The sequence below is a fragment of the Eurytemora carolleeae genome, unplaced genomic scaffold, assembly GCF_000591075.1.
Source record: "Eurytemora carolleeae unplaced genomic scaffold, Eaff_2.0 scaffold1167, whole genome shotgun sequence".
Lineage (NCBI taxonomy): Eukaryota > Metazoa > Arthropoda > Copepoda > Calanoida > Temoridae > Eurytemora > Eurytemora carolleeae.
Genome location: NW_019397104.1, coordinates 64,849 through 79,638, shown reverse-complemented (window position 1 = coordinate 79,638; position 14,790 = coordinate 64,849). Strand labels below are relative to the sequence as shown.

The 14,790-nt window shown below is 30.0% G+C and overlaps 2 protein-coding genes across 2 annotated transcripts in view; both read left to right on the top strand.

Moving 5' to 3' along the window:
- The window catches only part of LOC111711886 (uncharacterized), a gene marked incomplete at its 5' end in the record, with an annotated part of 32,535 nt that extends 26,246 nt beyond the window's left edge, over positions 1 to 6,289 (top strand). The window contains 4 exons of the mRNA XM_023486344.1: positions 3,632 to 3,919; positions 4,629 to 4,703; positions 5,056 to 5,119; positions 6,233 to 6,289. The remainder of the gene's footprint in view (positions 1 to 3,631; positions 3,920 to 4,628; positions 4,704 to 5,055; positions 5,120 to 6,232) is intronic.
- A 33-nt stretch (positions 6,290 to 6,322) lies between these two features.
- Positions 6,323 to 14,790, top strand: part of LOC111711885 (mast/stem cell growth factor receptor Kit) — a 42,336-nt gene continuing 33,868 nt past the window's right edge. The window contains exons 1-7 of the mRNA XM_023486343.1: positions 6,323 to 6,378; positions 8,316 to 8,388; positions 8,712 to 8,793; positions 9,598 to 9,679; positions 10,187 to 10,268; positions 11,025 to 11,093; positions 12,192 to 12,262. Coding sequence (XP_023342111.1) covers positions 12,224 to 12,262 — 39 coding nt within the window. The 5' untranslated portion in view covers positions 6,323 to 6,378; positions 8,316 to 8,388; positions 8,712 to 8,793; ... (2 more) ...; positions 11,025 to 11,093; positions 12,192 to 12,223. The remainder of the gene's footprint in view (positions 6,379 to 8,315; positions 8,389 to 8,711; positions 8,794 to 9,597; positions 9,680 to 10,186; positions 10,269 to 11,024; positions 11,094 to 12,191; positions 12,263 to 14,790) is intronic.

The following is a 14,790-nucleotide window of genomic DNA, read 5'->3' as shown; positions in this document are numbered from 1 at the left end:
GAAGGCTGGAAAAAGTTATTTTATTCATGGTTAAAATGTAAGAAAAAATACAAATTGAAATAGAAATATTAACGCAATAAAAAATGATATAAACTATTCAAAGCTCATAATTTTGTTTCTGAAATGTTTAAAATGTTGTTCATTGTCTTGATTGTTTTTGCTGCAGAAACCCTTTCTTGCAATATCTAATGCAGTTTAAGTTAAAGAGATAAATGTTTCTTATTTAAAGCCTGTAAGGTATGATAGGATAAGATAAGATAAGATAAAGTTTATTGCTAAAATAAATGTATCTGTATACAGATAGAGTTTACAATCACAAAATTGATGATTATATTAACTTATATTTATACATAAATATAGCTTGGTTAAAGTCTACCAGATCATTAATCTTTAAAATCTTTAAGATCACTATGAGACGTTTAAAGGTCATTGTCTTTAAAATCAAAATGGTAACTTTAAAAGGCGGAAACAGTCCCTGCAAAGGTAGTGTTAGCGAATAATGACAGGGGGAACAGGCTTACGGTGAAAATAAGCACTTTTGATCGCTACAAATCTTCCTTCTAGCTATTTGTTGCGTCTATAATGAGAAAATTGTTAAAGCCGACGTGTTCCGAATAACGTAGCGTCCACCCAAACAGAGAAAGTTACAACATATGATTCGGATCGTAAAAAAGTCAATTTAATTCCAAATAAATCATTCAAATATTACAACCTATATCTTAGGATCATATTTGCGATGTCTATTAATTATTATAATTTTAATTAATCTTGAATCTTGAAATTAATTTTAGATTAAATTATTGAAATTAATTAATTAAAAAATATGAGAACAATTTGTTCATAATTTCTTTGTTTAATATCGAAATGTGAGCTTTATCAGTTCAGTGACAATTTATCCAATTTCGTAGAGCTCTCATATCTCAATTTCTTTTAAGATCCTGGAGGGATCAATTTATTGTCGGTTAAATAGCCAGGGCCTAACAGAATTTAAATGTAGCTATAGCCATCGATTATTTTTCGACGCATTCATATAAAGCTGATATTTCATAATATTTTTGATTTTGTTTTTTTTAAATTAATATTTTTAATAATTAATATCTTTGATTTTGTTTTTTAAAATAATATTTATCTTACAACTTTTTTCGAACATTCCTGAAAATATTAAAATATCGTCTTCATTTTTTCAAAAGTAACACTCAGATCATAACAATTAAAAATCTATATACGAATGCGTCGAAAAATCATCGATGATTATTGGTTGTAATATCTAAATGATTTGTTTGAAATTAAATTGATTTTTTTACGATCTGAGTCAGATGGGATGATAACTTTCTCAATTTGGGTGGACGCTACGTTATTTAGTACATGTAGGTTTTTACAGACTCAACAGCTAGAAGTAAGATTAGTAGCAATCAAAAACGCTTATTTTTCGCGGACACTCCCTTTAAGAAAACTTTTTTTTTTCTCAACAAAAAACTCATTCTTTCTGAATCCTTGAGTAAATTGTGCATTGTACATGTAGTTGTACTTTATAGAAGATCCGGGTTCATTTGGAAGATATTATTTCTTATTATTTTTAGCCACAAAAATCCACCATTTGTTCCTTCAGAGGGGCATTGGAGTATTTGTTTTAAATTCACGGGTATTCTGTATTTGTGTCTATAATTCAGTGGCATTCTGTATTTGGGTCTATAGTTCAGGGGCATTCTGTATTTGGGACTATAATTTAATGGCATTCTGTATTTGGGTCTATACTTCAGTGGCATTCTGTATTTGTGTCTATAATTCAGAGGCAATTCTGTATTTGTGTTTATAATTTAGGGCCAATTTGTATTTATGCCTATAATTCAGGGGCATTTTGTATTTGTGTCTATAATTCAGGGGCATTTTGTATTTATGTCTATAATTCAGGGGCATTTTATATTTGTGTCTATAATTCAGCGGTATTCTGTATTTTGTGTCTATAATTCAGGGGCATTCTGTATTTGTGTCTATAATTCAGGGGCATTTTGTATTTGTGTCTATAATTCAGGGACATTCTGTATTTTGTGTCTATAGATCAAGGGCATTCTGTATTTTATGTCTATAATTCAGGGGTATTCTGTATTTTGTGTTTACAGTTCAGGGGCATTCTGTGTTCGTGCCCACAATTGAGGGGCATTTCATTTTTAGAATCAATATTTCTGGCTAATTTTTTTTGTGTTCATATTCATCAACCACTAAGTCTTTTTATTCTTTCTGTTGCTGTCCAGCCTGGAAAAATGAAAGTATTATTTGAAAGCACTGAAATAAAGAAATATAATGAAAGATTAAGTAATGAGCTAGAAAGCGCACGCTGGGATAATATATTCCTATAGGCCTTAGTCTAGGAATATATTATCATCAATACTTCAAATTAACTTATATACGTTGGTTTAAGTTTACTAAACAAATTGAAAGATCCAATAAATTAATAAATCAAAATTAAAACATTTTTCCATTGTAGTTTAAAAAATGTTTTCATGTATTTCAAAGCAAGATTTCAAAAACCTAAATTATATTTTTAGTTTTACAGGAAAAATGGTTTATCTTTGAACTATGCATATCGTACAGGGTTACCCGTAAAGGATGAGACTTTAAAGACGGCCGATAACTCCAAACATTAAACGATTGGAAGACAGTATATTGGTTTCTGTATAATATGTAGTTTAAAGGGGATTTTGACAAAGAAAAGCAAGTTAACATTTGCAGGGTAAGATGGAAGACTAAACAAACTCTGCATAATTATGTACAATTTTGTACAGTTCTGTACAGTTCTGTAAATCTTATCCTTTGTGGGTAACCCTCTAAAATTAAGTCCCAAAGATTTACATTTTGTCATGTTATAAAAGCATTAAAATTTAAAAGTTTAAGTTGCTTTTGTTATTTTTGTCAACACGTAAAGTTTTTATTAGTTTTTAACTCGTAATCGTGATTTGTTGGTTTAAGCAGAGGGGATGGAAACTTTTGAAATAAGTTTCAGTCATTCAGTACAAATGTGAATTCATCAAAAGTCATGAATTAACCCGCATCAAGAACGCATTTAAAGGAATCGAAAAAAACACATCGCAAGACTGTGTCGAAACCTGAACATTAATAGATTTGAGTTTTTAACTAAACTTAAATTTCTGATTTATAAGTTTTCACTGCAGAATACTTTGAGTTTAAAAACTGTATCACTGCTTAAATGTTACATCTATGGGTTAAAAGGTTAACAAATATTTTGCAATAACAAAAATATCCTGAACTTTAACCAAATTAAGACTTTTTTAGAAATGATAAGGTTATTATTGTCATTTTCTAAAAACGACAAGCTGGAATTTCTAAAATTGCTTGATTTTTAAAAAAAAAGTTTGTTGATGTACGCAAAGTTAGGTATTTACACACTTTAGACTTCAATTAACTAAAAACGAACTTTAGAAATTTTTTCAAATGAAACGTGTTTAAGTCACTTTTGTTGAAATAATCAGCTTTCAAAATTATAAACGTTGATTTCATTTTTACTTGATCAGACAAAGGTTTTCAGGGTACGGTTGTGAATTGGGCATTGCCATCTTTGTATGATGATTCTGTTGAAATTACGCTTAAAGACCCTTTAATTAGTTTTCTTTAGGTTGAGTTAGAGGACTCAGGGAGATATAGTTTCAACTGTGGACATTATCCAGATTCTGATCTTTAGGTTGAGTTAGAGGACTCAGGGAGATAAAGTTTTAATTGTGGACATTATCCAGATTCTGATCTTTAGGTTGAGTTAGAGGACTCAGGGAGATATATTTTCAACTGTGGACATTATCCAGATTCTGATCTTTAGGTTGAGTTAGAGGACTCAGGGAGATATAGTTTCAACTGTGGACATTATCCAGATTCTGATCCGAGAGCTACCATTCATTTTTGCTTAGAGGTGATCAGGGTTGAGAGTAGACGTACTTTCCTATACAGGGTTATCCACAAAGGTAGAGACTTCAACGACGACTGTACGAATTGTATTCAGACTTTTCTCTTCAATATCTGGTATCCTCCAGCTGCAAACTTGAATAATTTTTGTCGTGCACAATCTTTAAAATTAATATACACTTTAAAAACTTGATTAGCTACAAATTATCACCAAATTCAACATTAAAATCGTCAAATTTTAAAAGCGTTCGTCTCCATTTAAGTTTCATCCTTTGTGGGTAACCCTGTATATTGTATATGCAAATTGTCTCAAATTTTATGTGGAACATATACATTTATTGTTTTATTCAGTAAAAATAAGCAAATAATTTCTGAAAGAAACAAGGAAAAAAATGGCCGAAATTTATTTTCTTCTAAGCAGAAATCTTAGCTTGTCAGACAAAGGAATATTTTATACCCACTCAAAAGGCTAAATTAATTTTGGGTCCTACATTTTAGAACAGAATAATTGCCTTAAAATGCAAAACAACACACTTGTTTCATAAACTCCTCATCTGCGTCAAAATGGGGTTTGGAATTTTCTACAGCTACTGTAAAGATTTTTCTATCCCACCAATCTTATTCATCCTTATATCTTTGCAACATGATTCTGCATACCGGCCTTTAATATTAGGATTAGAAAACAATGAGACTAGTTGAGTTTTTTTAATATCTAGGTACAGGATAAACCACGGCTGACTGTGTACCTGGATAACCCGGAGTTTGATGTTCTAAAGTATTCGGAACCACAGGTAACCACTCCCCTTCATGGAGAAGGATAAAAGAAAACCAAATGTATATAAAAAGAAAATCTTCAAAAATCATGTGTAAACTAAAAAGTACGAAAAGAGAAGAGATGGGGGGGGGGTAGTCAAACATTTCCTAACATTTCTCCTTTCGATTAAACTTCAATAAACTTCAGCAAACTTAAATACTACATTATCGTGCTTATATTTTATTTGAATGCAAAACTTTACGATAGAAACATTCGTTCAGTAAGACTGAAAAGGTAATTTTTTTTCAAAACAGGAATTTAAAAAAAAATCTGATCTGAAAACTTATTGTATTATTGTAATATTGTATCTATGTAATCGAACTATTTAGGATGTGTTCTGCAAATTTACATCCAACCCACCACCTAACAATATACTTTGGGAACTATGTCAAGGTATTATCATTATCATTGTAATCATCATCATTATCATCATCATCATCATCATCATCATCATCATCATCATCAACATCATCATCATTAATATCATCATCATCATCATCATTAATATCATCATCATCATCATCATTAATATCATCATCATCATCATCATCATCATCATCATCATCAACATCATCAACAACATCATCATCATCATCAATATCATCATCATCATCATCATCTTAACACAAATTATTTTGGCACGACATGCTATAAAGTTTTTGATTCAAATGTTATCTATATCTCGAAGGTTCTCGCCTTTTTAGAATATATTTTAAGGGGGAGAAAAATGCATTTTAGAAATGCATTACTTAATATTGCAAACTGCACTTTTCCTTACAAAATTTAACATTTCTAGCGTATAGATTGTTGAATAGAGTAAAATGGGTTAAACCGACTGTAGATACAACAGCAGTAAAGAGGTTCTTTACATAAATAAAAAAATAATCGTTTATTTACAACTACTTGACAGGGAAGTTCAGGGAATTTCACTCAAAGGAATCGGGTTTTTGCCACAAACTTTGATTTTCTAATCCCTTTATCTTTGCAACCCGAATTCGTAGGCCTTTGATATTGCAAATTAAAATGGTCTATATTTGAAATATCAAAGGTTTACATCATCAGATTTCAAAGCTATAGGGATTTAAAAATTTGAGTTTGTGGCAAAAACACAATTCCTTTCCAGAAAAAGTAGTTGTTATACACAATTTTATCGTCTTTTGAGATGAAAATGCGCGATTTTTTCCCCGAGCGGGTGGTTATTTTACATAACTGTCCTAAGGGACGTTAAGTAACTTAATCTACCTCTGTTAGGGGAATGAAAGGCCGGTAATGATGGTTAAAAGGTGATATATATCTTTCAAATATCTTCGTACATTTTTATCTTTTAAGATGAGAAATATCGTTGTATGCCCAATCTATCTTTATCTATGGTTCTTCACCCTTAAAAAAGCACATAATACCAAATTTTCAGAATCTCGAATAAAAAAAAAACCAATCATTTCTTTGAGTGAAAGCACTGACTAAGATGTGACAATAATTCCAAAAATAATTTTTGTTTTTGTTAAGGTCCTGATTATCTTTTCTGCAGTAACTATCCAGTTCAAGATATGCTCTCTAACAATGTAAATTATTATAATTATTACTATTATTATTATTTAAGCAGGTTCACTATTTGGCCTGAGAAGCTTGGTTGGAATCTAATTTCAATCCAGGTGATCTTTATTATCAAATTATCCAATATTTTATCCTGAAAACTTAATTTTTGAACTTATATATAGTGATAACTCTGAAAAAGGAAGACGGCTTTATTGCAATATTTGTGTCTATTTGATGATGTTACAAATTAAATAGTTTTTCTTATTAAATCACAAATTAAGTTAAATGGGTCTGTTTATACTGCACAATTGCTGTATCGCATGCATATTGGACTATTTAAAGTCATAACTTGAGTCTAAAAGTCGTCTTCATATTCCAGAGTTTTCTGATTATCATTGTATTCCAACCATCAAATGCAGTAATTGTGCAGTATTGTACAGTCCTAATAAGTTTAAAATTGGGTGACGGTGATGGACCAAACCTCTGTAGAGAAAAATAAATAAATGTTGTTCCACATTTTTTTGAAAACATATTTCGGTCTGGGTTGAACCTCGTCAGTTCTTGAGATTCTTTCTTCTCGTGAAGAATAAAAGCAAAATTAAAAACTAATAATTTGGTTGTTGTATTGCTTTGTGACAATATAAAATACAAATAAGATTGACTCTTTCCCACAGTTTTATGTTTCCCAAGTACGATCTATATATATATATATCTATATAATAAAGCTCTTATAGCTGTAGTTAGCCAAACTTTTATTAGAAAATCCATGGGTAAAATAGGCTAACAAATTAGAATTTATTTTATCCAAAATCTATATTTTTTTAACAAAATCGGTTATGTGGATAATTTGAGGGTAAACTAAATAGCCTATTAGCTATTCAATCGTATTAGTCTATTTTTTCGGAGAAAAAGCCGATTTTCGTTCAGAATTCCAGTGCAAAGGTAAATAAAATAGTTGATAGAGGATATTCATTGGTATTAGTCTTACGTTTTGAAGATAACTATGGCCAGAGAAATATCTGATTTATCGCTTAGAATTCCAGCTCAAAGGTACGGTGCCTTTGCATTGACAGTGTTTGATGCTTTTTGTAATAGTCAATAGCCATGGCTTTTAAAAAATTTTAAATATTAGATTAAGCTGCAGTATATATTAAATCATGTTGGAACATCAACAAAACGTAAATTTTTTGCTAATTTTCAAATCGAAAAGCTTATATATTTTTATTTTAAGGACTGATACATGATGTCATTGAAATGTGATAGTTTTAGATTTTTTTTTGGCTATAAAAAACGTATGAAAGGACGCGTACTTTGAGCTGCAATTCTATAAAGCAATAAATCAGATATTTCTTTGGTCATAGATATCTTTAAAAAGAAAGACTAATACCAATGAATATCTGCTATAAACTATTTTATTTACCATGAAATTACCCAAATAAGTGAACGGCACTTTTAATTGCACGGGTAACGCCGGGCACTGTAGCTAGGTTTTTTTTGAAAACTATTGTGTACTTTATCATTCTTCCTCACTTCATCGTGAATTCCATAATGAACGTGCTATAAAGTAACCATCGTGCTATCAAGATAGATTAGATGTACATTATAGCACGTGTGCTATAAAGTTTTTATTGGTTCCCGGATTTTCTCCAAAATATTTAGAATACATCCAAAATACATTTCTTTTCAATTGAAATGAAAATAAAATTGACTTCTGCTTTGTTTCAAAGCTTATTTGATCTAGAATAGCTATTGAAATAAAACAATTACACAAACGTTTCATAAAATTACCTATAACACAAATTATTTTGGCACGACATGCTATAAAGTTTTTGATTCAAATGTTATCTATATCTCGAAGGTTCTCGCCTTTTTAGAATATATTTTAATAAAATAAATATAATTAAATCTAATCTAATCTCGGTAAAGAGAGAATTTCTGTCTAAAACTTTAAAACATTGCAAACCAAAATAACAGTGTTATTAAAAATAGTTAATTTGGGAATTTATTCTGATTTACATAAATTTTTATGATATTTTAATTGATGTCTGTTTAGTGTTCTGGGTTAAACAAGATCAATGGTTCAGAGTATTTAGGTCGAAGTGACCGGCTTATTGTGCCAGCTGTAGGTAGGTCATTTTAATACTACCTTTCATTGGCGCAACAGAGAGGAGGGAACCTTATGACGCCTCTTTTGAATGTCAAAACTTGTGTAAAAAATAAAGTCGTTGTTTGTCTAGCTTGAAAATTGTTTAATTCTTAAAATTGCTCCATTGTTTCCTAAGCAACAAATGCGCAAGACACCTTTTTTTAGCTAAACACATTTGCTTGTAGGAACTTTTATATTGTGGAGTTGTATACACTGCATTTGCAATGATATTTAATCAGATATGTGCTGGCTCATTTATAAAATTATATAATTTAGCTTAGTACAAAAGAAAGTAATTTTTAGATTATTTTCCGCCTGTTCAAAATCTCCTGGGCTACTGTAATGGCAACTCAGAGCAAAAAACCTGTCCAATTCAACAAATTAGGTAAAATCCCATTTGTTGTATCATTCTTTTACCATCTTTTGGGCACCTATTTATTTATAAAAACAAACAAAAAACAAATTTTTAAAACTGACATAAACTTACTCTGAACCGAATTAGATTAGTTCTACTTCCCATGCAAAAGTATTGCACGGTTTTAATATTTTCTAATTTAAAAGTTTAGAGCTTTTTATGTTTTTTGACTTAAGGATTTCACAATACCCATCAAATAATCTTAAATGCTTTTTCGGGATGAAAAGTATTTACTTTAGCTTTAAAGATTAAACGTAAGACCTAAAGATTATTGTTAAATGCTTGAAAGAACCTGATTTTCATTAAACATACATATTTTATGCTTTAGCTTCTATTTTCGAAAATTTAGATTCCTTTAAATTCTAGATGGTAGATTCTAGATTCTAAATTCTAGATCCTAGATTCTAGATTCTAGATCCTAGGTTCTAGATTCTATCTAGATTCTAGATCCTAGATTCTAGATCCTAGATCCTAGATTCTAGATTCTAGATCCTAGATCCTAGATCCTAGTTCCTAATATTCTAGATTCTAGACTCTATATTTCAGACTGTAAAAATTAATATAAAAATATACCGTTTTATAAAATATTAGTTGATTATGTTAAGGCCGGGTATTAGTTTAATTACGATACAGTATTTATTATCACATTTACCCGTGGGAAGCAATTTATATAATATTGAATCTCTGGTCCGTTTTCATCAATAACAAACAAATATTAGATAAAACCTTTAATTTATTTTAAATAAAATATTCTCATTTCCTCCTTAATTTTAGGGCTGGAGGAGACATTCATGTTTATGAAAAACAATCCCTTTTCTTATTTTGTGGAGGCCATGGATTACATTCGGAAAAAGAGGTTAGTCCATATTTTTCTGTAATATTAGCCTCCTATAAATATTTTTAAAAAGCATGGTTTGAAATTAAGTTATAAACGCCATAGTTAATCTTGTAAAAAAAATTAAAAATGACTTTTTTCGTGTTGAAAAAAAAGTATTTAATTGATTAAATTCGGCTTACAACTTTTCATTTTTTTTAAGTTGTCTTCGTAAATTCAAACGGACCCTACATTTAGTTACATGTTAGATTCACAACAGTATCTGTTAAACATGTACCCTTGGATTAAAATGAGTCCCTTTATGTTTAAAAATATGCATTTTTTCTTCTTAAATTAGCTAACAATTTAATAAAAAAATTTCGCAGATATAACAATTTTTTTTGTGGATTTTGAAAAAATTAAATTCCGCACATCCATAAACCTTCCTGGGGTCAATGAGGGCTCGATCAGTTCAGTTGTTTTCAGATTTGTTGGACGCAAAAACAACAGACACAGATATACAAGCAAAGTGTATATATAACATTTTAGGTTTGGAGTAGTGATCATGGTGTACAATTCAAACAACATATCCATCAGGGGCCCAGTTCATTTATAAACAAACTTTTGCTAGGTTAGATTTTATTACAGACTAGATATATACAGTTTGCTCATAAGCTCCACCTAGGTTTTTGACTGCCACGGCCACTTGATATTGCATAAAATTCCCATTCAATTTTACAATTTTTAAAGAAATACTCAAACTTTTAAGTAAAACATTTAATTATGAATTTAGTCTATTGGTTTTGTATTTTGTATTCAAAGTATACTTAACAGACGTCTGTTTATTGATTGTGTACTCCAGTTGTACACAATAGGACCTGTTGTGGAAAATACACCTCTTTACGCTCTTATCTCTGGTCTTTTAGTAAAATATCGCATATTCTAGCCTTTGTTACACCTCTTTACGCTCTTATCTCTGGGTTTTTAGTAAAAAATGTACAGAGTCAATGTGATTTACAACACAAACTGCATAATGTTCAATTCATCTTGTTTTCATTTATAATTTTTAATTATATTTTAAAGTTTAGACTTTTTTTATAATCTTATTAAAGAATTAATAAAGAGTTGTTCAAAATTAGATTTTAAAACTGAAGTCGAAACTTTTGAATATATATTATATATATATTTTGAATATATAGAAAAGTTATTTAACCACATTTTCTCCTCGTTGAAAGATAAACCGGTAATTTTCAGAAATTTAAAGGAGTTAACCATTTTTGTCTAATATGAAAGGGGGGGAACCCCCCCCTCCCCCAATCGTGATAGGGTTAAACGCATTCAAGTCATTTAAAAGTTCCGGCCTATGGACTGAAAGGATTTGTTTCAGATGAGATTAAGCTGAAGGACTCAGGGGAATACCGTTGCAACAACAAATCTATAAATATCCTGGTTAAAGGTAGAATACAAATATTTAGGTCAATTCTTCTTCACGAACACCCTAGAAACATGAGAAGTTAAAGGACTTTCAACGCAATTTTTAATTACCTTTTACCCGCGAGTCCGAATTTAATGAATTTCAACCGAGTGTCAAATCCGCCAAAAACCGGTTTTAATTTATCGCCGGAATAAATCTTGAAACATTGAATACAATTTTAAGTGGATCCAACATATTTGAGCCGTGTCTTAAATGTAAGCCGCGGCTTAATTTATTTAAATTCGGCCTCTGAATGATTTCGTGGAAAGCGTGTTAGACTATTGGATAAACCGATTGCTTTAGAGACGACTGCAGGAATTTTGTTCAATTTATACATTGTGTCCCACGAAACATGACAGTTTATACATTGTGTCCCACGAAACATGACAGTTTATACATTGTGTCCCACGAAACATGACAGTTTATACATTGTGTCCCACGAAACATGACAGTTTATACATTGTGTCCCACGAAACATGACAGTTTATACATTGTGTCCCACGAAACATGACAGTTTATACATTGTGTCCCACGAAACATGACAGTTTATACATTGTGTCCCACGAAACATGACAGTTTATACATTGTGTCCCACGAAACATGACAGTTTGGGAATAGTTTTGACTGTCTTCTTCCATATACTGTATTAGATATTATAGACTTTTTGCAGTTTAGTTTTAAAAACCTTCTACTCGAATATATTTTATTTTGAAATCAATTTTGCTATACTAAATTTTTTTTATTATTCTCTTGGGGTTCAAACAACTAAACAAACTGTGGAAGAAGACATTTTAAGCTTTTCACCACCTGCCATGTTTCGTGGGACACCCTGTGTATATTTTCTTAAATTTGGGGTTTCCTGCATATGCAAAAAAAACTTTTATTAATTCTTTTAATACATCAGTGTAGAAAACCCAATCTCAACCTTAACATCGCTATTCAAACAATCGTCATGCTATGTGAGAAACTGGTTTTTAAAATAACTTCATTAACTTCTGCACTGTCAGTACATAAATTGTAAATAATTCTGTGAATTGAAAGACGACCTTTAATGTCCGACTTCACTTCTGCCTATTCCAGGTTTAGTTCCTCCGGTAGCTCTAGACTGGGATATGGATAATAGTACCATGGTTGTTAACATTTCTGATAAGGTGAACATAAAATATGAGGATTAGAAATTAAAGAGCTTTAAGTGAGAGATAAACGTTCCCTTTTCAATCTTTTTTTTTCAAGATTTACAAAATAACCTTTCCACAACAAATAATTGAGACCCCCTTCGCATTCCAACAATATATAAACCATCTGTAAAGCATCAAATGATATCTTGCAACAAAAATAAAAATATGAAATGAATTCTTGAAGATTAGAAGAGATATAACATTCAAAATGAAGATTTGTACTTTGTTAGTTTCAAACTCCTTACTTTGAATAAATATCTCATCATCATAAATGCGATATCTATTTTCTATATAATTTTAATCAATCTTGATTTTTGAAATGCGCAAAATTCATACATCAAAATCCACGAAAAAAGCTGACTAGTGCGCTTAAACAACTTATAGTTTAAAAAGACACCACTAGGTGCCATTTCATTCAAGTTATGAATTTAATAAATTCGCTGTGCCTTGGGTTTTTAAGTAAATATACACTTAAATCAATTATTTTATATTTTCGTGGTGTATTTGAGATTAAATTATTGAAATTAGTTAATTAAAACTTTATGAGTACGGTTTGTTAATATTTTCCAAGCTCAAATATTTTTGAGTTCCTTAATTGCATCATGGTAGAATCGCTGTTAGCACTAATCGTATTCTTGATTTTTGGGATCCCGAAGGGATCAGTAGAAATTATTGTTGTTATGATTAATATTTTAATCTACCCATGTTCATGAATAAATATATCATCATCATAAATGCAATGTCTATTTTCTATATAATTGTAATCAATCTTGATTCTTGAAGTGTGCAAAATTCATACATAAAAATTCACGAAAAAAGCTGATTAAAGCGCTAAAACAACTTAGGTTGAAAAGAAACCGCTAGGGGCTACACAGTCGAGTTACAAATTTAATAAATTCAATGTGCTTTGCTTGTTTATTCGAGAATACATTTTGATTATTTTATATATATATATATTAGTTTAATTGAGATAAAATAACTGAGATTAATTAATTAAAAAATTTATGAAAAGAATAAGTACTGTACCACAGGACGAATATGAAACCTAAGAAAAATTATACAAACCGTTTATCCAAAACATCTATCCTACATATATTGGGATTTATATATCTACTTGAATGCAGAATATTTTCAAGTTTAGTATGCAGTTTATAGTATTAATTCACATCTAATTAATGTTTAATTGCACATTTAATTGAACGTTGAAAAAAAAATAACATTTGTGATGATTTATCTCTCTAAATATTAATCATCCCTCACATGTTTCAATATATATAACTCAATTAAATGTTCAATTCAACGTTAATAAGAAGTGAATTAATTTCTCTTAATCTTTAATATAAAGTTATCAGTGTTAGTAAAAAGAAAAAATCCATACGCTATCCGATCCATATATAACTGATCCATTCGGTTGTTTTTCGGTACAGATACAGGTCATCAACGACCACCGACAGGTTGGTCTAACTGGAAAGAATGTTGATGCACACAAAGAGGTTTGCCTCAATTTCGGACAACAGTATTTAAATGCCGTTTTTTAAGCGGCCCAAAAAAAACTAAATTATTGTTGCAGTCTAGCCTGTAAGAACAATTATAGTATGCTAATTAAGAAGCATTATTTACTAAAAGATCAATAATAATAATAGAAGGAAACCAAAATTATTCTCCAGAAGTATATTATCAGGGAATAGGAATATGATATGTATAATATGTACGAATTTATAAAGCTCAATCCATAATAGTTTTTTAAATGTTAATAGATAAATAAATAAATTAATGAGAAATTTGTTTAATCTTAGAGGTAAAAGTTATTGTAATTTTAGCAGGGTTAGTAACATTTTTTATAAGATTATAGGACGGGGTAAAATCATAAAGAAAAGAATATATATTAGAGGGGAATTTACTAGAAAAAAGTGTAAAACGGCCATTTTGTTGTACTGTTTCCATAATGCAGGTGTACTACACATATTTATGCTACAGAGCGTCCCATATCATATTAGATTATCTCCAACCAAAATAAACTCTTAATACTCGAAAAACTTATCATTTTCCGCAAGAAAATTCTTATATAAGCCTTATGTTATTTTTCAAAATGATTCATTCTAATGAAATTTTCTAATTAGTCCCGAAAATCGTAATTTAGACCCGTTCTCGGTCTAATATGATGTGGGACACCCTGTATATAACCTTTTGGGCCCTGGAATATCATTTTATAGAAAATCTAAAATTAATGTTAAAAGAAAACCAAATTATGAAAGAGGCTGGTTTCATAATTGACCAATGACCATTTCACATAGACTCTATGCCTTTCACTTTACAAACGATGATTTTCCGTTACAACTATAAATCAAATTATGTTTTTTATTCACCTAATTCATTATAAAGTTTATTTAACAGCTTTAAAAAATTCGAAATTGAAATGGATAGTCTAGGGAACATACTGTATTAATGTACTCTACTGCATATAATTTGTGAACATTTACATGATTTGTACACTTTGAACT